The sequence below is a fragment of the Antennarius striatus genome, chromosome 4 (genome assembly GCF_040054535.1).
Source record: "Antennarius striatus isolate MH-2024 chromosome 4, ASM4005453v1, whole genome shotgun sequence".
Taxonomy (NCBI): Eukaryota; Metazoa; Chordata; class Actinopteri; order Lophiiformes; family Antennariidae; genus Antennarius; species Antennarius striatus.
The window spans coordinates 19,893,137-19,918,112 of record NC_090779.1 but is presented as its reverse complement, the minus strand read 5'-3'; the positions used below and the strand labels follow the sequence as shown (position 1 = coordinate 19,918,112).

General features: G+C 44.8%; 1 protein-coding gene across 2 annotated transcripts; it reads left to right on the top strand.

Moving 5' to 3' along the window:
• Positions 1-1,127: 1,127 nt before the first annotated feature.
• On the top strand, positions 1,128-23,422 carry LOC137593684 (filamin-C-like). Of its 2 annotated transcripts, XM_068312611.1 has the most exons (45): positions 1,129-1,842; positions 4,158-4,406; positions 5,849-5,946; positions 7,015-7,165; positions 7,390-7,508; positions 7,620-7,697; positions 7,791-7,953; positions 8,098-8,298; positions 9,361-9,498; positions 9,682-9,808; positions 9,899-10,035; positions 10,101-10,294; positions 10,389-10,502; positions 10,615-10,758; positions 10,903-11,026; positions 11,304-11,464; positions 11,555-11,645; positions 11,767-11,936; positions 12,039-12,156; positions 12,248-13,108; positions 13,319-13,492; positions 14,290-14,452; positions 14,537-14,865; positions 14,974-15,097; positions 15,269-15,425; positions 15,508-15,697; positions 15,832-15,855; positions 15,965-16,206; positions 16,296-16,395; positions 16,497-16,637; positions 16,746-16,874; positions 16,983-17,156; positions 17,283-17,447; positions 17,585-17,788; positions 17,877-18,029; positions 18,118-18,240; positions 18,357-18,605; positions 18,746-19,015; positions 19,116-19,253; positions 19,403-19,518; positions 20,957-21,089; positions 21,214-21,390; positions 21,499-21,717; positions 21,901-22,119; positions 22,741-23,422. In XM_068312611.1, exons 1-45 carry the CDS (start codon positions 1,470-1,472, stop codon positions 22,923-22,925), a joined length of 8,109 nt encoding a protein of 2,702 aa, XP_068168712.1. In that variant the 5' UTR covers positions 1,129-1,469; the 3' UTR covers positions 22,926-23,422. The 2 variants fall into 2 exon arrangements, with proteins under 2 accessions (XP_068168711.1, XP_068168712.1); XM_068312610.1 differs by having other exon boundaries at positions 1,128-1,842; positions 14,537-15,097.
• The last annotated feature ends 1,554 nt before the right edge of the window (positions 23,423-24,976 follow it).

Below are 24,976 nucleotides of genomic sequence, written 5' to 3'. Positions count from 1 at the left end.
CATTAATTCAAAACGTTTAACCTTAGGCAGCACAGTAATGTACTGGTTAGCTATGGTTCTGAGTTTGAATCCCAAATTGGGGCCTTTCCATGCTGACGTTCTCCCCACACCTGTGTGTATTCCCTTCGGATGCTCCTGTTTCCTCCCACGGAATAAAACCAGACCAAAAATGGTACCTTTAAAAATCTCCAAAGGTGTCAATGTGGGCATGAATGGCTGTTGAGTCCATGGTGACCTGCTTGGGATGAACCCCCACGTCTCATCCAGCCCCTCAGGGACTCCGCAAGGGGAAATGAGGTAAAAAAAAAAGAAGGATTGGTTGAAAGAATGTCTGATGGAAGTATAACTGCAGGACACAAAATGTACTGCCGGATTTAGTTTTTCAGATTTCACATCACGTTTTAGTAAACTGAATGACACCATATTTGGATAATAAATATTTATGATGTCACAAATTATGCTTGTAGACACACCTAAAATCGGATTTTCAGTGAACGCGAGAAAATTTCCATTTTTCAAGCATTGACTGGGACAGTCTAACAGAAAACAACAAGAACAGCAATATATTTGACTTGGAAACTTGAATTAGTGTATCTCAAAGCTCAGACACGGTGTTTATCTCTCATGTAAACCATCATGCTTTTATTGACCTTTGCTGTTCTACAAGCATTTCGCTCAGGGGTGGCAGATAGCTGCGAATCACGCGTAATGCGTCCGCGTCATCTTCACAAAGATGACCTCATCCTGAAGTTTCTCTCCAAGCCTCGTTGATGAAGCGCAAAACAACCACTTTTGGAATCCTCTGCGAGAAGACAACTCATTGACAGACTCCAGACTCGTCTCACTTTATTTATTTATTTTTTTTCTTAGTTCCATTGTTCACCCAGTTGGAACCTGAACGCGGCACACATCGCTTAGTTCCAGCCCACAGACATCCCAAATAGGAGCGCCTAAAAATAAGGAGCATGCCACAACTGTTGCGCTGCGCGGGGTCTGACCAATCACTGCTCCATCCTCCCAGTAAACCGACTCCGACTCCCGTTATCCCCGTGGATTAGCAAATAGACTATGATCACAGAGTGACGTGGCCCCGGGTCCTTTATATACCCAACTCTATCTCTTTCAGCTGACAAGTCTAAGTTAGAGTCAGCTCCAACAATTCTGCTCCAGCTCACCTGAAACGAAAACTTCAACTCGTCCCGGGGCCAATTAAAAACACAAACAAAACAAAAAAAAAGACGACAGGCTGCCTCTCACATTGTACCTTGGATCATTTCATCCATCACTCTGCTGACATTCGTGGTTTTTTCGCAAGTGAGTCCGAAAACTCTTTTAGGGCTGCGTTTGAACGCCGTCAAGGTTGAACTTTTCCTCCGCGGGAGCGCGCCTGTCACTGACCCGCGAAAATCTTCATCGCTGCCCAGCAAGTATCACCGAGGTATAAAAGTCAGCAAGGAAAAGCCATCACCATGAGCAATAACTACGGTGAAGACCAGCTCCCTCCCCAGTACTACCAGGCTACTGACTTTGGGGAAGAGGAGGACGACGAGATGCCGGCCGCGGAGAAGGACCTGGCCGAGGACGCGCCTTGGAAGAAGATCCAGCAGAACACCTTCACCAGGTGGTGCAACGAGCATCTCAAGTGTGTCAACAAGACCATCACCGACCTGCAGAGGGAATTCACTGATGGCCTGAAGCTCATTTCACTCCTGGAAGTTTTGAGCCAGAAGAGAATGTACAGAAAGTACCACATCAGACCTAATTTCCGTCAGATGAAACTGGAAAATGTTTCTGTGGCGCTTGAGTTTCTGGACAGAGAGCACATCAAGCTGGTTTCCATAGGTAAGACCTGGAATTTAGTGACTTCTAAACAACCCACATGTAAAATAGAAGAACTTTTTTTTTTTTTTTTTAAACCATTTACTTGTCTAGTAGCAGCACAAGGAAACGCAGAGCACTTCATGACACTGAACTGTGTGAGCATAGAACCCACTAAGATGCAGTGCTGTCAGGTAATCGCTAACACATTCACATCGTGTAGGTCCTCTGTGGGTATGTTATCAGCCCAGGTGTCAGCCAGCAGTGACATATGAGTTTCACAGGCCTCTGGAACGCTGAGCTGAGCTGGGGGGGTCATTGGAAAATTATTACAGATAGATCATTACCGCGTCAGGGCCTGGCGGCTCCACACTACGCTTCAGCATACTCCCTCTGCAGCAATGTGGTAAACTATGGGCTGGAAATTCACTAGGACTGTGCTAATGAGAATGACACAAATTATGCATGTGGACAGACACACACAGACACACACAGACACACACACACCCTCCGCTTACAGACACAAGCAGACACACACAATCATCTCTGTCAGGTCAGGACTCAGAATGACTCACTGCGTCTCTTCGTTGACAACCAGAGCCATCAGCCTCTCGTGGGTGGCGAGGACTAACTCAGATGGGAATTTGGGATCAGACTTGCAATATATTGTTGTCGATAAGTAATACATCCATGGAGTCAGTGGAGCAAGATCTCACTCAACTGTGGCGAACCCTTAATGATGTTTTGCAGTAAGAGAAAGTAGCAGTCTCTAGGAAAAGCACAGAGAGAAAAAAGATGAATTGTATACCAGCAGAGAATTGCATATCTCCTATATGAGGAAAGTTATTAGCATCTCCACAGATTTTAATAACTTTTTTTTGGTGACAAATGGCCTCGTAACACACTTGAGTGAAATTCCTGGCATGGCTGAAGGGCTGGTCGATGGACTGCGAAGGCCACAGCATGATCGTCAGGAAACTGAGTGTGTTATTATGAGTGTATGTGCTGATACGAGGGCAAACACTCAATAGAAAGCTCAAATCTCCTGATGATTACAGGAGGGCAAATGTCAAAATCACAGCCATCACCTCGAAATCTTTGAAGTATGTGTCCAGGATAGTGTGTCTGGTGCTTCATGTGCTAGTTTCCCTGCTGCGCAGACACACTCTAGGTCAGACTGTTGGACAGAAATAGGAAGTGATAATAGAAGTCCTGGTATTTCATATCATAGCACCCCGTCCTCCCATGCAGCACTAGTGGGTCAATTCAGACCTCTTAAGATAATACCTCAGTCTCATTCCAGTGACACAGAAACACCAAATATATAAAAAAAAGAACACCGCAGGGCTGGTTGTGCATGTGTCAGGCTGTGTAACGCGATACTATTTGATGGACGTTGCAGTTGTCCTTAAAGTCAGAGCAGTGGGATCAAAACCACACTGTGCCACATTGTGCCACCTGCTTTTGCCAGTCAAATGTTGACACATCAAACACGACCCTCTGATGGGAAGTGCTCATCTGTGATAGATTCAATGAAACAGCCCCATAATAAACAACTGGCATTAAAGTCCCTCTTTTAATGAGTTAACCAGTGTGTATATCACCTAGGACCAGTTAATGAACTGTTCAAATCTATTTCTCCCCAGTGGTTTTCTTCAAATTACTGATTTTCTAAAGATTGCTCAAGGGGGTGTGCATCGCCCGACTCCCCAGGTTCGTTAGATGGGCACATCTTGATGGAGAGGATCACCTACCAAACATTTCCTTTGACTTTCAGCAAATGAAACAACATATTCACTGTCAATGAATCTAATCTCCACCTATTTGATTTGTCACACGCTGGTGCTGCAAGGTTTGGATGTAATTGGAATCCAAGTGGTATTTATGCAGAGAGGGATCCACTTCCACATATCCTCAGCTGTCACTGCCTTCAGAGTAACATTGTGACCAAAAGACAGATTGTCAGGGGTCCTCAGCCAGACAGCTGTCTGAGAGAAAGGGGGCTCGGGGGAAGTAGTGAGGAGCGCTAGATTCTTGTCTCCTCAGCAGTCAGTCACCATTGTTTATATTTCTGCTCAGAATAGCCTGGTCAACTGTGTAGAATGGCCAGGAAAGACTTTACTTTTATGTAATACACTCACATTGAGAGCTCAGGACTTAGATTTTATCTGGGATAACAGATTAAACAGCATGATTTGCTGGTAGATTGCACAGATCTAACTGGGAAACCCTAAATCTAGTTTAAAAATGCAATTCATACTAAATCATGTACAGTAGGTCATTGTGCATCATGTGAACTTTTCCTCATGAATACCGTTGTCTCTGATGTTTAACTACAGATAGCAAAGCAATTGTGGATGGGAATCTAAAGCTGATCCTGGGCCTTATTTGGACTCTCATCCTCCACTACTCCATTTCCATGCCTATGTGGGATGACGAGGATGAAGAGGAGACCAAAAAGATGACTCCCAAACAGCGCTTGCTGGGCTGGATACAGAACAAGGTGCCTCAGCTACCCATCAACAACTTCAATCGTGACTGGCAGGATGGCAAAGCTCTGGGAGCTCTGGTAGACAACTGTGCCCCCGGTAAGAAGTGTGAAACAGCTTGAGTTGAGTGTACAAAGTGAGTGGATTAAGTGCTGAGTCAGAATGCGCGCAGTGTCTGTTAAAATGCTTACTGTATGTAGTGGTTTTTGTTTCTTGCTTTAGAGGTTGGGGTCAAGAAAGTGCCAGTCAGTGGATCTGAAACAGCCCTCATGACAATTTGTGTCTGCTGGCAGTCATCTAGAAATGAGGGCTATATATCTCTCACACCGTCTAAGCAAGCACACGAATGCGTATCCACATTCAGATTCAGATGTCAGACACTGTAATCTGTCTTAGGGGACACGGTGGTGTCACTGGGGTGTTGAGGGGTTGCTTATGGCTGGAGGTCATCCCTTCCAGCTGTCTCACAATGACTGAAGCTTTCAGTGTCACAGTTTTCGGCCCTGAGGCCCAAGCTCAGCTTTAGTGTTTATAGCCATGCTGCTACACAACACCCCCAAATTTGGACACCATACCTCCCCCTCCATCAAGGGAGATGCTTGGCTTTGTATCAAAATGCAGTGATCTGTCATCGGGAGGTGCCTAAGCCACAGATTTGAAGGGCCGTAAGGCCACAAATTGAGCCTCTGCCAGTTCAGCATTCTGCTTCCAGCACAGAACATTAGAAAATCCTCGCCTAGCTGAGATTCACAGAGTGAAAGTTGGAGGAGTTGCAAGAGGAGAACAGAACGGTGTGTAACAGTGTTTATGTGAGCCATTGATCTGTGGAGACGCATCTTTCAAACACTGCCGCAATACTGACCATACAAGGTTGTGATGTTTCATCAGCTGACATCAAACAACCTGGTAACTGACGAAAGGAGCTCTGCTCTGGAACACAGGAGCTCGTTTAATTCAGATACGAGTGTACAAAGCACCTTAGGAAAAACCCATTTTTAACAGATAAATATATTTAGAGTATTTTCAGTATGGTCTTATATTACATACCATTGGACTGCATCCATTGGCATTGCGGTGATGTTGCATTACGAACAACATTGCATGGATGAAAATCCAGTGTCTCCCAGCAGACAGGCTCACGAAGATTTTCCCTTTCTTCTGTCACTCATTTGCAGATATACGTGTGGTCAACTATGCTAATGCTATTCTCCTGTGTATTTATTAACAGGACGGTATCATTGTACCATGTGCTTATATGGGCTTTTTGAGTGAGTGGCCACTCCAACACACAACTCTAATCCAATTTAGGTATTAGCAGCAGACAGGCTGGAGGCTAGCTGTAGCCACATCAAAAGCTTCTAACGTCTTATTGCTAATTTTGAGTAGTCCAAAGATATCTTTATTGAATTCACAGGATCAAAGTGGGTAAGATCATGCAATGCTGTAGTTGGAGGCTTTAGGCAGTGACAAAGTGGGCTTAGAGTGTGAATCAGTGCTAGTCTGTGCAGGACTGTCTAATCACCTTGCTCACATTCTGACAGGTTTGTGTCCTGATTGGGCGGAGTGGGACCCAAACCAGCCTGTGCAGAATGCCAGAGAAGCCATGCAACAGGCTGACGACTGGTTGGGCGTGCCTCAGGTAAAATGCATGATTGATCGCAGTCACAAAGAGCTTGTAGTTTGATTTGGCTAAGCTGGGTGTCAGATAGGTGAGGTTGATACTCAACCTCTGTTGTTTAAAGCAAATAAGAAGATGCATTTAGATGCAAATATACCTCATCACATGTGTGTTAACGCTGTGCTAAAAAAGCATAGTACTGTGCACTGAGCTGAAAAAAAATGCAGCATTGTGCATGATATGGCACCTAGCATTTCCAGCGAGAGCACGCTTGAGGGTGTCATGAAATATTTATTACCCAGTAACTCCTAAAATTTCCATTTACTGTATTATTGCTTTCAGTCAGTGAGTTTGTAGGAGTTATATTTAGTAGATTTGTGAATTTGTGAAGGTATGAGATTTCTTAACACGTTCTGAGCCAGCACTGAAACAAAGGTGTAAATATGCCTGTGCTCATGAAAATAACATTGTGAACAGAGTGCAGAATTTCCAGCCCTGTTTGAATGAGTCTAGACTCTGCATTATAATGTGCACTATGCAGGTTATTTACTTGTTTTTCTGAGACACAGGGTTAGCTATTCTGCATGAGGCCTGGCATCGGTGAGATAGCCGTGGGGTGTATGTCATGACTCTGCAGGCCTGGGGGCTGAATTCCAGTCTTGTGGTGTTAAGGAGATGTGGGAGAGGTCTGGCTCAGGATAAATCCCCTTGGGTGGCTTATTGAGGGCAACAATCCCTAACCCTGCTGTCCTGGGGTTAAATATAACTGCCTTGGTGCATGGCTGTGTGCCACTGTGTGATAGACAGGCAAATGAGCGCTGGAAGAGAGAGATGAGTCAGAGGTGGGGGGTAATAAATAAATTTAATCCTTGCTAAATCTCCCTGCACCATGCTTAATAAGGGAAAGTTCTATAACGAGTAAATCATACCATTATAACAATGAATTGATCTGAACATTAAAAACGCCGGTGTGTTAATGGCCGCATTTGTTGCAGGATATTGCATCAAAACTTAGCCATTTCCCTTGTTTCAATAAAAGCAAACTCATGCATGATTAACCCTTTGTGCTCAATGTCTTTTGTGCTCTAGGTGATTGCCCCTGAGGAGATCGTGGACCCAGATGTGGATGAGCACTCAGTGATGACCTACTTATCTCAGTTTCCTAAGGCAAAACTGAAGCCCGGAGCTCCCCTAAAGTCCAAACAGCTTTTCCCAAACAAGGCGAAAGCCTATGGACCTGGTGGGTTGCACAATAGCAATAAAACCCTGCATGGTTCACAACGCTTCATATGAACAGCATGAATGCATAATGTTCATTGAAGTACCGTATAGCACATAGAACAAGTATTTTGCCCTCAAGAAACTTATAAATATTATTTGTTGGTGTTTTATATTGAGACCAGAAAATATTGCATTATATTGCACCAAGGCCTTGTAGAATCACTACTCACTGTATATTTATAGGTATTGAGCCTCATGGCAACAGGGTGTTGGAACCAGCAGTGTTCACTGTGGAAACTCTGGAAGCTGGCAGCGGGGAAGTTCTAGTCTATGTCGAGGATCCCGAGGGACACAAAGAGGAGGTGAGTTATACCTGATAGACAAGAGATCTTAACATTCCGCCTGTGAATCATCTCAAATAATCCTGCCAAAGTAGAATTTAATGTTTAATGCAGTCACATTTTATTTTCTAGGCCAAGGTCAAACCTAACAATGATAAAAACAGGACCTATACGGTCACCTATCTCCCTAAAGTTGAAGGAGTTCACAAGGTGAGACCACAGTGTTAATTTTTTTGTCTTATTTAGGGATAAAACACTGCATTCAGAGGTGTCTTAAATTTTTTATTGCTTTCTCCTTTTAAGGTCAAAGTGCTGTTTGCTGGTCAGGATATTGACAAGAGCCCCTACACAGTGAATGTAGCAAAGGCTATGGGTGACCCAACTAAAGTGCACGCCAGGGGACCTGGTTTGGAGCCCACTGGCAATGTAGCTAACAAGTCCACCTACTTCGACATTTACACAGCTGGTTAGTATGGAAAACTCAAACCGATGCCTATAAAGTGGACATGTAGACAATGTGAATGTCTTCTGTAGCAGAGCTAGATATGTCTGTAAGAGTAAAGTTACAACATCTGCTCTGATGAGTTGATTATTCCCCTCTCACCCTCAGGTGCTGGTCATGGTGACATCAGCGTGGTCATCATCGATCCTCAGGGCAAAAAGGACACTGTGGAGCTCATCCTGGAGAATAAGGGCGACAGTGTTTTCCGTTGCACATATCGTCCTGTCCAGGAAGGACCTCACACCATTCACATACTGTTTGCAGGCCAGGAAATCCCCAAGAGTCCTTACATCGTGAATGTTGCAGAGGGTGAGCCTCCTTTCTGTGCTGTAAATCACACACAGTATGTGATTCATTTGTTTGCTTTTAGTACTGGGGTCATCCATCACACTCTGCAGTCATCTTTTTATTCCTGGTATCAACCATCCAGTATGGGCCATAATCTGTCCTATCTGTCATTTCTAGCTCCAATCGTTGTCCCTCCCATGAAATCTCCACTGCAGATAGTCCCTCAGTCAGTGTGTACCCCTCCTGGAGCAAAGGGTGGGAGGGGGGTAGCTCCCCCAAGGACTGGGCGCCCAAGTTAGTATTATATGTAGGGAAGAGCCTGCATCCGTTGCTCAGCAAGGTCCCCCCCGAAACCTTTCCCTGTACCGCACAATGCAGATGTCTGTGCTTTGTATGAGATTAAGACGCTACGTCAAAGCCGTGCTTGGTCGTCTGCTCCGTCTTCCTGCATCTTTTGTGCTTGATGATTCGCTTCTGTTCAGACAGGAGATGCAGGGTTGTACAAATAGTTGGAGTTAGTTTTGTCCCACTCTGCATTTCTGTTCTGTTCTGCTCTGTTTTGTTCTATTCTGTTCTTCTGTTCTGTTCTGTTCTGTTCTGTTCTCTCCTCTCCTCTCCTCTCCTCTCCTCTCCTCTCCTCTCCTCTCCTCTCCTCTCCTCTCCTCTCCTCTCCTCTCCTCTCCTCTCCTCTCCTCTCCTCTCCTCTCCTCTCCTCTCCTCTCCTCTCCTCTCCTCTCCTCTCCTCTCCTCTCCTCTCCTAAATTTGCATCAGTCAGCATTCAATATTAAGTCTGCAGTCAACATTTCAGCAAAAAAACTGAAATGTTGTCAGGTGCCCCATCAGTGCTCTCAAATGTGTAAATATTTCCAAATAAATATCCAAATTCAGCACTTTGAGTTATTTATGCTATAAAAAGCATCATTCTCATTTTCGGGTTCTGTCAGTCAAACTTTAAAAGGCTCCACATCAATTGGACATTTCAGTGTTGTTGCTACTAACACGGCTGTCAACTGCTGGCTATTCTCAGTTGCCTTTTGCTTTGCTAAATATTTCTCTTTCACACTTGTTGTTATTCCTTTCAGCTTCAAACCCGAATGCCTGCAGAGCTACAGGCAGAGGCCTTCAGCCCAAAGGCGTGAGAGTAAAGGAGGTTGCAGACTTCAAAGTTTTCACCAAGGGAGCTGGCAGTGGGGAGCTGAAGGTCTCAGTCAAAGGACCAAGTGAGTCAGACAGCAGTCTCTTCTCTGCTCCACTCCTCACTGCGCCTCATATATTTTTAGGATTATTTCCTACGTTCCGGTTTTCAGCCTGCAGGCTAGCATTCATTAAAGACATTCATTAGAGACATTAAATGTCTCTCCGACTTAACGAAAATCTATATTAACTGTATTATTCATCCTCAGCTGGAGCAGAGGAGCAAGTGAAAGTGCGAGATACAGGAAATGGTGTCTATGAATGTGAATATTACCCCCTTAAGCCTGGTAAATACACAGTTAGCATCACCTGGGGAGGCCATCCCATCCCACGCAGGTAGGGTCCAATTGCTGCCTTAAATATTCATTAACAAATCACTTTCACTTTCATGCAAAGTAACATGCTGTGTGTTTTTTTGGGCTGCAGCCCCTTTGAAGTGGAGGTGGGTGAGGAGGCAGGTTTTCAGAAGGTGAGGGCCTGGGGTCCTGGTCTGAAGACAGGCATGGTGGGAAAATCTGCTGACTTTGTGGTGGAGGCCATAGGCACGGATGTTGGAACTCTAGGTGAGCCGTGTAATATTTCAAATTTTGTTTTTGAACTGTAAAATCATAATTATGTTGCTGCCCAGGCTTCTCCATTGAGGGTCCATCGCAAGCTAAAATTGAATGTGACGATAAGGGTGATGGTTCTTGTGATGTGCGCTATTGGCCCACTGAACCTGGTGACTACGCCGTCCATGTCATTTGTGATGATGAGGACATCAAGGACAGCCCTTTCATTGCACACATCCTTCCTGCAGCCAATGACGTCTTCCCTGAAAAGGTAATTCCCCACCCAGTGAATTATAAAATACAGACAATGATCCAAGTCTGTTACTCTCTAATCAACGTGTTTTTCTAATATTAAAATATTGCAGGTGAAAGCATACGGTCCAGGCCTGAAACCAAGTGGTGTGATAGTTAACAAACCAACTGAGTTCACCATTGACGCACACCTGGCAGGAAAGGGTCATCTCAAAATCTACGCACAGGTACAGAGAACACTGGCTTTGAGAAGCATACATCACTTATTTATAAGAACACATCATTTATATTGCATGCGGCTGCACAGACCAGTGTTGACATGCCTTTGTATCCACTAAGGATGCTGAAGGTTGCATCATTGACATCAAGATTACTGACAAAGGAGACGGCACATTTCTGTGTGTGTACACTCCTGTCAAGCCTATTAAACACACCATCATCATCACCTGGGGAGACGTCAACGTGCCCAACAGCCCTTTCAGGGTAAGACACATCACATGACCACGGTATTTAACATTCAGTCAGATTAACACAACGGTCCTCCAGCTAAACCGGCAAAGTAATAGAACTGGAGCATTTATACTTGAGTCAATTGCTCCTGCTTCAAGTTGGCTGTGAATTCATTAGGTGCTGGTTGGAGAGGGTTCTCATCCAGACAAAGTCAAGGTCTATGGGCCTGGAGTTGAGAAGACGGGGCTCAAAGCCAGTGAGCCAACATACTTCACTGTGGACTGCAGTGAGGCTGGTCAAGGTGAGCATGCTCAAGGAGATTGTGTGGATCATTACAAAAGTATCTCCGAGTTTTGTTTACTATTTGTGAAACTAATGAAGAGTTAAAATCGCAGAATGAATGCAATATGAGTATTTGTGCATTTAAGCTGATGACGCTTTGGTGATTGATGACAAATGCATGAAATCTATTTAAAAAACAATATCCAGGCAGTGGATCTGCTGCTTCTTTTTAATCAGATCATTTGCTGTTGAATGAATGACCTTATCGAAGCGTACTCATTTCTATGCATCATTAGGGGACATCAGCATTGGAATCAAGTGCGCCCCAGGGGTGGTTGGCCCAGCTGAGGCAGACATTGACTTCGATATTATCAAGAACGACAACGATACCTTCACTGTCAAATACACTCCTCCAGCTCCAGGACGGTACACCATTATGGTGCTGTTTGCAGACCAGGTGAGATTGCAGTTTTTACTGTGTTTGAAAGTTTTACTCAGTTTTGAGTACATTTTTAAGATTGTTTTTTTTAATAATTTGCTTTGCTAGGAGATTCCCATTAGTCCTTTCAAAGTTAAAGTCGATCCTTCCCATGATGCTGGCAAGGTGAAAGCAGAGGGCCCAGGTCTCAACAAAACAGGTGAGGTCAGCTGACTCCAAAAATCAGAATAAGCGTGAATACATAGCACGTTATATACAACCTTTGTGATACAATATTTGATTGACAAGGATTGGTAGCACTAAGAATATGTGTGTTTCAGGAGTGGAGGTGGGTACTCCAACCCACTTCACCATCTACACCAAGGGAGCTGGTAAAGCCAAGCCTGAGGTTCATTTTGCAGCAGCAAGCCCAGGAGAGGCTGTTCGTGACTTTGAGATCATTGACAACCACGATTACTCCTACACTGTCAAGTACACTGCTCTTCAACAGGTACAGGCTTCTCTTTGGAGACCATTAGCTTTTAAGCAGGAGAGTATTCAAAATACCACCACATATCAACCAAAATCCACATTTTATCTGGTGTCTTTTCAGGGTAACATGACAATTTCAGTCAATTATGGAGGAGATCCCGTTCCCAAGAGCCCCTTCCATGTCACAGTTGCACCGCCACTGGATATTGGAAAGGTGAAAGTAGAGGGACTAGACAACAGTAAGTTTCAAAACATCGGATATGTCACTCTTAGCATTTTTAAACAACTAAATGCAACGTATTTAATACTTCATGTTTATCCATCTTGCAGAAGTGGAAGTCGGAAAGGATCAGGAGTTCACGGTTAACACAAAGGGTGCTGGTGGGCAGGGTAATGTAGGCGTGAAAATGACATCACCCTCTGGTCGACCAATCCCTTGCAAGCTGGAATCAGACAAAGCAAAAGGCACTCACAATGTAAAGTATATTCCCCCAGAGGAGGGGCATTACAAGGTTGAAGTTAGCTATGATGGCAACCCGGTGACGGGAAGCCCCTTTGGCGTTGAAGCTGTGATGCCCGCTGATCCTTCGAAGGTACGAGCCTTTGGCCCAGGCCTAAAGGGAGGCATTGTGGGTAAACCAGCTCCATTTACCATTGACACAAAAGGAGCTGGTGCAGGTGGGCTCGGCCTTACTGTGGAGGGTCCCTGCGAAGCGAAGATTGAGTGCCAAGACAATGGTGATGGTACTTGCTCGGTGAATTACCTGCCCACCGAGCCCGGGGAGTACTCCATCAACATCCTGTTTGCCGATCAGCACATTCCCGGCTCTCCATTCAAGGCTGCAGTGCGTGCAGCTTTAGACCCCAGCAAGGTGACAGCTAGTGGACCGGGTCTGGAGCGGGCCAAGGCAGGTGAACCAGCAACCTTCACTGTGGACTGCACCCGTGCAGGCGACGCAGAGCTCACCATTGAGATTGTGTCAGAGAATGGGTCCAAAGCCGAGGTGCACATCCAGAAAACTGCAGAGGGTGTCTTCTCTGTTACATACATCCCACCTTTCCATGGCACACACACCATCACCATCAAGTATGGTGGCCATATGATTCCACAGTTTCCTAAGGTCCTGCAAGTTGAGCCATCTGTGGACACCAGTGGGGTGCATGTCTATGGACCAGGAGTGGAGCCCAGAGGTAATGACACAAGACCCTGGTCTTTAAATGAGGTAGCATGTCATGACAGTGTTAAATAAACCAAAAAATATGATGCTAAATAGTTGGACAGTTAATTGATTGAGATCGACTAGACTAGATTGAGTAATAACGTTTATAAATGTGTTAGATAAGCCTTGATTGAGACTAGTTGGAGTTGCTAAATTTTGGTAAAACATCCTCTGTTTCCAGGGGTTCTGAGAGAAGTCACAACCCACTTCATCGTTGATGCTCGTGCCATCAACAAGGTTGGAGGAAGTCACATAAAGGTTTGCATCATCAACCCCTCTGGCAGCAACACAGACTCCTTCATCACCGACAAGGGAGACGGCACCTACAGGGTGGAATACACAGCGTTTGAGGACGGTAGGAGAAAACTGCTAATTTAATAGTGTTACGTCTCTAAAAATAACGCCTCATAAATTCAAGCAGCTTCAGAAAACAATCTTACAAGTAAGATCAGAGTCAAACGGTTTCCATTAACAAACACAACCTGCAGCAGATAGAGGATTTTATGTACTTGGGATGTCTGAAAGAGTGAGAAGAGGAAATCATTAACAGGTGCTTGCTTTGGACGCCATTTGGGAATAAAGGAGGAGAGTTGGGAAATAAAGAATGAGGGAAAGAGGGGTATAAATACAGAATGATGCAGTGGAGCAATGATGTGAGGGGAAGAGAGCAGGGAGGCAGACAGACTGTGTTTTATAAATAGTGTGCTCTGGAACAGAAGCTCTTAACCAGGCAGGTATGTGTGCTGAAGGCTGCGTGCACACAGCTATACAGCAGGGGAATGACAGGGGATATTAATAGAGACCTATAACACAAAGCAAAGAGATCACAGAGCACTTCACCACCACCAGACATGCTCTAATATCATAGCAGGGTGGGGAAGGAATCTGGTATATAGACCTACTGAGAATGCTCTGCCATAAAAACACTGAAACAGAATAATGAATAGGGAACAGTCGTAATGCCTTGTACGTCCACTGGAACCCCGGTGCTCTAGATATCATCTTTTATAAATAGACAGATGTTTACCTCCCTTAGCGGGAGTTTATTTGGCCCATAATTAAAAGCAAGCAGCAATTATAGAAAATGTTTGCCTGCTTTAAAAACTCTATTGCGCTAGGACCACATGAACGACCGTATCTCTTTATGTGCAGGGGTGCATCTGATCGAGGTGCTGTATGACGACGCGCCCGTGCCCAAGAGTCCCTTCAGGGTTTCTGTGGTGGAGGGATGTGATCCAACTCGTGTCCGTGCTTATGGACCAGGTCTGGAGGGGGGAATAACCAACAAGCCCAACTGCTTCACTGTGGAGACCAGGTACCATTACACCACACTTAAAGGGAGAAATATGCATGAGACCGGCTCAAGTGCATGTGATAGCTACGTCTGCTTGTATTTCAGGGGTGCTGGTACAGGAGGCCTGGGCCTGACCATTGAAGGAGCTTCAGAGGCAAAAATATCCTGTAAGGACAATAAAGATGGCAGCTGCAGTGTGGAGTACATCCCCTACACTCCTGGAGATTACGATGTCAACATTAACTACGGAGGACTCCCGATCCCTGGCAGTCCGTTCCGTGTACCAGTGAGGGACCCTGTGGACCCCAGCAAGGTCAAGTGCTCAGGTCCGGGTTTGGGCAGTGGAGTGAGAGCCCATATTCCACAGACTTTCACAGTGGACTGTACAAAGGCCGGACAGGCCCCCTTGGATGTCAAACTCTATGGCCCATCAGGTGAGGACATGCTGTTCAACTATTACATCCCATCAAAACCTGCCTACTCTAAGATGACGGATAACAGCAAGTTGGTGACAAATCATTTCTTTTTTGACTCATTCCCAGGTACTGCAGAGCCAGTCGGTGTGAAGAACAACGGAGATGGTACCCACACGGTTCACTACACCCCAGCTCAGGATGGCCCTTACACTGTAGCTGTCAAATATGCCGATCAGGAGGTCCCACATAGGTGGAGTGTGAATTTAAAAGACTATTAGGCAGTATATGCAAATATGTCCTGATTAAACTTACGTCCTGTCTAGATGGATTTAACACGGAAAATCAAAGCATAGTACATTTTCTATTCCCATTTCTGTCTTCTGTCTGAGTTTAGTAACGACATGCTCTGCTTCGTTCACAGCCCATTCAAGGTAATGTCTAAGCCTGGGCATGACGCCAGTAAGGTTCGCGCAAGTGGCCCTGGTTTAGACACAAAAGGCGTGTCAGCAAGCCTGCCTGTTGAGTTCACTATTGATGCTCGTGATGCTGGAGAGGGACTGCTCACTGTGCAGATTCTGGTGGGTTCACCTACGTTTTTTTACACAATAATTTCTCACCATGAGCATTTTCTGAAACAACTAAATACTTTTTTGTTGGCAGGACCCAGAGGGCAAGCCCAAGAATGCAACCATTCAGGACAACAGAGACGGTACCTACACCGTCTCCTATGTGCCTGACTCCACAGGACCCTACACCATCACCATTAAATATGGAGGAGATGAGATTCCGTACTCCCCATACCGCATCCAGTCCCTGCCCACAGGAGATGCCAGCAAATGTCTCCTCACAGGTAAAAAAAAATAAAAAAGATTAGAATGAATAAAATGAATGTTATTTTGGTTTTATTATTTTATGTCTGTGAAGGTTCTCATTCATGGATTATTATCTATATTAATATGAAAAACTTGAATTTTGATTTTACAGTTGCCATCGGAGGACATGGCGTGTGTGAGTAACCAAAGCTTTGCATTAATTTCTGCGCTACAATACTAGAAACTACTATAAGTCATGCTTTTCTGTGGCACTTTATCTCTTTTTTCTTGTCTGTCCTTAACAGCAAGCCTTCAAAAACTGCAGACCTCAGAGGATACAGTTATTACTGTGGATGCTAAGTCTGCTGGGAAGGGCAAGGTGACCTGCAAGGTACAAACCCCTCAAGGGATGGAGCTTGACATGGATGTGGTGGAGAATCACGATGGGACATTTGACATTTACTACACGGCCCCAGAACCTGGAAAATATGTCATCACTATCCGCTTTGGAGGACAGAACATCCCTAAAAGCCCTTTCCATGTGGTGGTAAGTTACGGAATGTTTAAACTGCCGCTTTATGCACTCTTGTTCTGTCATTTAGTCATGTGGAACTATTTTTTTCTGACTGTTGACAGGCGTCAAATGAACCAGTTCTTCCCCGAGATACTGTGGATCCTCTCTTCCGTCCTGTGAACTTCCTCGTTCCCTTCACGCCACAGCAAGGAGAAATCACAGGTGGGATAAAAAGAAAATCAAACTCATACAGAGCACACAAACACACTCGCACCAAAGCATCTTTAATAGCCTGCTGACATTTAACTTCTATCATTTATCAGGTGAGGTGAGGATGCCCTCAGGCAAGACCGCCCGTCCACATATCACCGACAATAAGGACGGCACCATCACGATCAAGTACCAGCCCACAGAGAGAGGCCTGCACGAGATGGACATCAAGTACGAGGGAAACCATATTCCAGGTCAGAAACATGTCTCGACAGACGTTTATGGATGTAGCTGCCTTTTTTTTTTTTTAACCAAAAACACTGAGACATTTGTGTGTAATATCTACTGTTGTTGCTACACAGGAAGCCCTCTGCAGTTCTTTGTGGATGCTGTGAACAGCGGAGTAGTGACTGCGTACGGCCCAGGTCTGAGTTACGGCATGGTCAACAAGGCAGCTACTTTCACCGTGGTCACCAAGAATGCAGGAGAAGGTATTATTCTGACCTTTCTAGTAATGATTGTCACCATCCTTTGGGAGTTATGTGTGGAGTCCACACCACATAAAAGTGGGAATCGTTAATGTTTGTCCTCCCTGTCAGGTGGCCTATCACTGGCGGTAGAAGGTCCATCTAAAGCTGAAATCACCTGCAAGGACAACAAAGATGGCACCTGTACTGTGTCCTACCTGCCCACAGCACCTGGAGACTATAACATCATTGTCAAATTTGATAACAAGCACATTCCTGGCAGTCCCTACACTGCTAAAATCACTGGTGAGGAAATGAATCTGCTGTTCCACACACTGACTTTGTTATACTCTTGATGTATGTGTAATATATAGAACATTTAAAGGGCAAAAAAAAAAAAAAAATCGTCCAACCCAACTTTTTCATGTGAAGGGGATGACTCCATAACAAGGACATCCCTGCTGAATGTCGGCACAGCGGCCGACGTGTCCCTGAAGATCACAGAGACTGATCTGAGCTCTCTGAGTGCGAGTATCAGAGCTCCATCAGGCAATGAGGAGCCCTGTCTGCTGAAGAGGCTGCCCAACAGACACCTGGGTGAGATATCCTCCCTCTCAATACGCCAATAACAGGAAGAGCAGAACATAGATGAGACAATGCTCCATACAGCAAATGCATTTTGATTGCATTTTTCTATTTTTTCCCCCCTCTTTATCTTTTCTTTACACTCACAGGTATCTCTTTCACCCCTAAGGAGGTCGGCGAACATGAAGTTAGTGTGAGGAAGAACGGCGTGCATGTAGCCAACAGTCCTTTTAAAATCATGGTTGGCCAATCAGAGATTGGTGAGGCCAGCAGAGTGAAAGCTTTCGGTAAAGGTCTGGTAGAAGCACACACTTTTGAAATGGCGGAATTCTTTGTGGACACGAGGAACGCGGGTGAGCCGTTAGAAATGATATGCACAATCAGAGAAAACAGAGTGGAAACAAATATTTAGCCTTTTTTTTCTTCCTCATCTTTATTTAGGTTATGGGGGTCTAGCGTTGTCGATCGAAGGCCCGAGTAAAGTCGACATCAACTGTGAAGATATGGAGGACGGGACGTGCAGAGTGACCTACTGCCCAACAGAGCCTGGAAGTTACACCGTTAACATCAAGTTTGCTGAAAAGCACATCCCAGGTGTGTGTCTTTCACATATCAAATTTACAAAAGCATCTGTCAGTCTGTACAGGTTATATTTACTTCCTTATGTATTTGTGTCTTCTAGGAAGTCCCTTCACTGTGAAAGTAACTGGAGAAGGAAGAATCAAAGAGAGCATTACTACGAAGAGACAGGCGTCTTCTATTGCTTCAGTGGGCAGCACATGTGGCCTTAACCTCAAGATCCCAGGTAAGTACAGGAGACAGCAAGGTTTGGTTTAAAAAGGGCAGCGGTCAACTGCATTAAAATGAATGAACCTGCTTTGCACTTACATTTGTATTCATACTGCTTTCTTCTTCCCCAAGGAAACTGGTTCCAGATGGTTTCAGCTCAGGAGCGGCTAACCAGGACGTTGACCCGCAGCAGCCACACCTACACCCGCACTGAGCGCACAGAGATCAGCAAAACCCGAGGCGGGGAGACCAAGAGGGAAGTACGGGTGGAGGAGAGCACCCAGGTGGGTGGAGGAGGAAGCCCCTTCAGAGACGTCTTTGGGGACTTTCTGGGCAGAGAGAGCCTCAGCAGCTTCGCTGGAATCACTGCCAGACCCGAGGGTGAGAGCTTCAGTTTTTGAAGATGAAGATGTTTGAATACAATTGCTTTAAGTCATCTTTTAAAAAAACCCAAAAAAAACAGACCATATCTGATCTAGTTTTGACTAAAAACATCTTGTATTCTTCTCTGCTTCATCCAGTTGAGAGCGGATCTCAGGCTATGACGGCTCAGGTGACCAGCCCCAGTGGGAAGACGGTGGATGCTGACATCGTAGATGGAGGAAGCAGCACCTACAGCGTGCGCTTCATCCCCCAGGAAACTGGACCCCACACTGTCAATGTCAAGTACCGAGGACAGCACGTCCCCGGGAGCCCCTTCCAGTTTACTGTGGGGCCCATGGGTGAAGGGGGAGCACACAAAGTCCATGCTGGAGGCTCTGGTCTAGAGAGAGGCGTGGCTGGAGCACCTAGTAAGTTTACCCCGCTGACATGCATGTGCTGTTTGGAGGATGAATTTCATTTACTGTCTAAAAACAGACCTTCTAATGGAGTGTTTTTCACCCTCTCTAGCTGAATTTAGCATCTGGACCAGAGAGGCGGGTGCTGGTGGTCTGTCTATTGCCGTTGAGGGCCCCAGCAAGGCTGAAATCTCCTTTGAGGACAGGAAGGATGGTTCCTGTGGAGTTTCCTACATAGTAAAAGAACCAGGTAGAGCTTTTTTTTTGTGTGGGGGCAGGTCACAAGTTGTAGATTTTCCTTGATTCTTTCCAAACTGTTGAACTTGACAGTAATTCATCCGTACCTCATCCAGTTGATTTTATAGTGAAAGCAAATAACCCGTGTGCCCCCCCCCCCAGGTGACTATGAGGTGTCAATCAAGTTCAACAATGAGCACATCCCTGACAGCCCATTCATCGTTCCAATTGCCACACTGTCAGATGAGGCCCGCAGGCTCACTGTCACAAGCCTTCAGGTATGATCACACAAACACACACAGACACACAAATGAAATGTCATGTCACATTATTACACAAAAAACAGCCGCAGATGGAGACACAGTCACTAAATATCGGGGCTGATAGCATTAGAGGTTAGTCTGAACATAATGCATGAGTGGTAGTAGATGTTCTTGTTTAATAGCACTTTGCCCTTTAAGTGTAATTGAATGCCAGTGTTGGAATATTATCAGCGACTATAATACTGTGAAGCTGGACACTGATGAAAGGCTGGATTAACTGTCCCTTGCTACTGTGAGCTAACGCAAGCTGTTCCGTGTGTGGGCGTTCAGCTCGTCAATGCGATTGTGTTTCTGTCTTAGAGGAAGAAAGTAAGAAGAGAATGAGTAGAGGATGAAGACTGTGTTGAAGTTACCTGTGACAGCTCACAACGTCGTCTCTTCTCTTTGAAAACATTTTTTTTTTTTACCTTCAAAGTTACCAAACTGCCAACGGTGCTAAACATATGTATTTTTATTTTTCCAAAATGCCACTTCACAGTAGTTTCTTACCACAAGCAGCCAGAAATAGGGTAACGCCGCGCAAACCCTTAACAAGTTAGGGTATCTCTAATGTCTGGTAGGACTGCTCATCTGCCTGTGGGGCAAAAGCTCTAAACGCCTCGCCTCCAAACTCTGACCTTTTCTGCTGCTCACATTGACCGCCCAGTCTATTCTTGTTTAGGCATGAGTCACACGCACTTTGTGTCCCTTGAGGCACACACACACACACACACACACACACACACACACACGATTTTAACTGAGCTGGTCCAAGCCATTTCATGCTGCAGAGTTGGCAGCAGTAGAGTGGTCCATTGTTAATTTGTGCTGTAATATATCAGTTTATAGAGCTCCCTTTATTCACACTTTATACAGCATGTGGCATATTAAACATGGTGAACTGGAAAGTAATGCAGTAAACCAGTAGACAATGTATTTTACTGTAAACATATTAACCGCTCTAATAGTTTGTTTGTTTTTAAATTGCCTTGGTTAAAACATTTGCAACATTAAAAGCTGCAGAACAGCCATTAACTAGAAGTAAAAGCAATTAACTTCTAGCAAACTGTCTTTTTCCGTGAGGAATAAATGCAACTGTGAAATAACAATTCTAAATTAATTAAATAAATCAGAGGAGCCTCTAATGAGACAACAATACTGGTTCAGGAATAAAAATAAAGCTGAATAATAGTACCAGGTACATATCTGTAATAGGTTCACAAAAATGAAGGAAATTTTATGAATTCCATTAATTAAATATATTTTTCATCTTATAAACTGGCATAATAATCTATTCTGCTGATGTAGGTTAGTCCAACCGCTCTTGAAGGCCCTTGGTGTCCACTTGGGCCCAAAGCAGCTGACTTATTGGACTGAGCCTTTATCTGAATAGTTTCTCCCTTGTCTTGACCAGGAGAAGGACTTGAAGGTTAACCAAGAGGCATCCTTCATGGTGCAGCGGAACGGGGCTCGAGGTGTGGTTGACGCCAAAGTTCACACCCCCTCTGGCTCTTCTGAGGAATGCTACGTCACCGAGCTTGACAGCGGTATGTAAAAATACACAAAAATCTTTACCTCATAATACAAAGTAGACTTCAGACGAGAGAGAATTCATCTTTTATATCCAAACATCACTATAATTTACAACGTATCATCTCCTTTTGTGTTCAGACAAAAATACAATCCGCTTCATTCCACGTGAGAATGGAGTCCACTCCATAGATGTCAAGTTCAACGGATGCCACATTCCTGGAAGCCCCTTTAATGTGCGAGTGGGAGACCCTGGGCTGATCGGAGACCCGGGCATGGTGACAGCACATGGTGTCGGACTGCAGGGAGGAACCACCGGTAAATATCAAGACCAAGATACTGCTGCCAACATATACAATAAAGTTTCCTTTTATTTTTGCTTTTGAGCTGCCTTTTCATCCTTTCATCTTTTCATCATTTTTCCAGGTATGCCCTCAGAGTTTGTGGTCAACACCTGTAACGCAGGCTCTGCTACTCTGTCGGTCAACATTGACGGCCCATCCAAGGTCAAGATGGACTGTCGGGAGTGTCCTGAGGGCTACAAGATCACCTACACACCCATGGCGCCTGGCAACTATCTTATTGCCATTAAATATGGAGGACCACAGCACATAGTGGGCAGCCCATTCAAGGCTAAAATCACAGGTTTGCTTGTACTATCCATCTATGTCAGATATGGAGACTGTATTCCTCTAGGAAAAGTGTGGAAGTGAAGATAATGCTACATCATGCTGCTCACTTGAAAACGCTTTCCCGTTTTCAGTAGTGTAAGGATTTGACTTATAACATTAGATAATCTCTGTGTGTGTGTGTCTCTCTCCACTCCAGGCGCCCGGCTGTCTGGGGGACACAGCCTCCACGAGACGTCCTCCGTCCTGGTCGAAACAGTTACCAAGTCCTCCAAAGTTGGCAGCGCCTACAGCTCCTCCTCCACCTCCTCTGCAAAACTGACATCTGATGCCAGCAAGGTGGTTTGTCGCGGGGCTGGCCTGTCCAAAGCTTTGGTCGGACAGAAAAACAATTTTACAGTCGACTGCAGCAAAGCAGGTGAGCTGATCACAAACACTGAGATGAGAGAGACAGGCAGACCTAATATACATATATCACAGCATAAATAAAATGCACATTTTTGCTAGAGACATAACAGAGTGAAGAGATATTGATTTTTGTCCACTTGCAGACAAAGGGAACAAGCTGTTTACAGTCTCACATATTGTCACGGTGTTACTGAACAATAGCTTACACATTTAGCAGACAGGAAACAATGTACTCCTATCAGTTTTCTCTGGTCTCCATTGACTCCTGATGTAAATATCTTCCTCATTAGTGGTTAAATGTCCCATTATATTATTTTTTATTTATGGACTCATGTTATGGAATTAGGCCAGGGATTGCGCATTGTATCATAGCCTTTGTCTTTAGTGAGCACAGCAGCCTGCTAACACTGAAAAGGAAGGTCATGAGTGATATTAAACAGATTAGTGAAGGCCTTAAAATCAAAACAAAGGGCTGAAGGACACTATAATTATCAGCCACAAAAATCTGAAAAAATGAATCCATTGATTAGAATCCATTGATTTAATTGTAGTAATATAACGGAACTTTAAGTCAACACGACTGCACACATCCACACATAAACCATAAGCCCTCTCTTACTGCTCTATCCAGGTACCAACATGCTGATGGTGGGCGTTCATGGACCCCATGCTCCCTGTGAAGATGTGTATGTCAAGCACATGGGCAACAAGCTCTACAATGTCACATACACCATCAAAGAACAGGGCAGCTACACCGTCATTGTCAAATGGGGAGACGAAAACATCCCCGGTAGCCCTTACAAAGTGGCAGCGTAATAAAACAAACTGCACCAATGCCCCCACCCCCTCATCTCGCCACAGAATTCTGCAACATGTGCACACATCAGCCAAACCCCCTTTTTTTGCCGCTCCTCTTCAACTGTCAGCGGGTAATAGTGTTCTCATCGTGCACTGCAAGGTCTTCTACTCACAGTTATCTTGATGATAGATTATCTATCGTGCCAAAGTTTTCTATTAACTCCAGAAAGTACAGTCACAATTATGCATCTGTATTCAGAGTGTAGTGAAGGTAACAGCTTGGTCCTTGAGTTATCTCAGTCAAATGTTTTGTTTAAACCATAAAAACTCCTTTCTTGTTTTGTGAACGAATGGAATAATTACATGAATGATAAGAGATGTTGGAGCAATCAGCAATATATTATTGTGAAGCAACATGGTTTTGTATGGTTTAAGAATGAGAAATTGACTTTTTGTTATATTAACCTATTTTTGGTAAGTCTTTGCAGACCTAATAAAGATTTAATGGCTAACTTTCCAGACAAAAGTGATTGTACTTATTGGGTTTCCTGCACCACTGGTGGGCCATCTGCTAATTCAGCATGAGACATCTCTTACTTTTTAGATTTTTATAGTTCCATCAGAGCTATTTTCAGATCACTGCTGATACTTCTGTCTGCGTAGCTGCCAGCATACTTTCCCTTGATCAACTGGTAGTATCTCATCTCGTGCTTTAAGGCCAGCATGGAAATAGACAGTTGGATTGGATTACTTTTATCTGGCTTCAAATTTGGGGACCCTTCATGTACCTTTGACATCAATTTATCATCCCTAAGATTAAAGAGGATATACTCCCGTTGGCATCAAACTTACCCATATGCAATCACAAGATGGCAGCATAGTCAAACTCTCCTATCTCAACAAAACACACCAAACGCAAACCACCATTGTTCTCGGTGAAGATTAACTACACTATCTTTTACACAAGGGAGCCTGCAGAGCGAAGAGACCAGAGGCAACAGCTTCCATTGTGTGTGTAATTAATCCCGTTGGATCAAAGATGGAACACAAGTAGTCTACGCTGTGAAGACGAAGGGAGGAAGGGGCAGACACTGTTGTGGCACGAATCAAAGAGACAGGGCCGGTTCATCGTTTTCCTTGCATGTGTTCCCATGCATATGCACTTTTCCCTCCTCTTTGGCCTATGTGTGCATCCTCTGTGAGGTCTACAGGCCCTCAGTGAGTCAACCACTCAGCCTCCACACACTGACACACCAGCAGCACCAGTACCATTCTTCACAGAGAAGAATCTATAATTAGGTGCTAATTTTCTCTGGTTCCGCTGTGACACAATGGTGGGGCTCATGGCGAGGAAAGTCAAGTGGGTGCATTTCATGAACAGTGGCTTGGGCTCAGCTCTGGACCATCTGGCCGAGCGGTTGCCGCTGGACGCTGTTGATGATGTTGGTACCAGAGCATGGCCCACCGTCTAAGTCTGTCATCTTGCTTCTCTGGACTGGGACTCAGGCGTCTGTCCACGGCTGCATGTTTATGTGGAGAGGCTGCCAAGTGAATCACTACTGCGTGCAAGATACAGCTCCTCCCTATGCAGTCAGGCAAGCAGAGAGAGAGGGGGTGGGTGAGGGGGTGAGGATAGAGAGAGAGAGAGAGAGAGAGAGAGAGAGATGAGAATGTGGGAGGAAGAGATGGAGAAAGATGGATTAGGGGAAGAGAATGGGATTAAAAGAATCCTGATGGAAGAATAGGAGACAGACAGGCGTACAGACCAAAACACAGAAACAAACAAGCAAGTACATATGGGCCAATTTTAAAAAAATGTACACACCATCAGAGTCCATCCCAGCTTTAATACATTCAGAACATGCTAATGTAGTGTACAGCTTAGCCTGTAAAGCAATCATAAATGTTGGACGAGGAAATGGGTGATGACTTATTAATACTGTACTAAGGGGGGATCAATGGGGGGAAGTGGGATGCTCCTGTCTCTTTTGCATCTCTGTCATCCCCATCATTACTCCCTTTCTTTCCCCCCCTCTCTCTCCCTCTCTCTTTCTCTCTGTCTCTGTCTC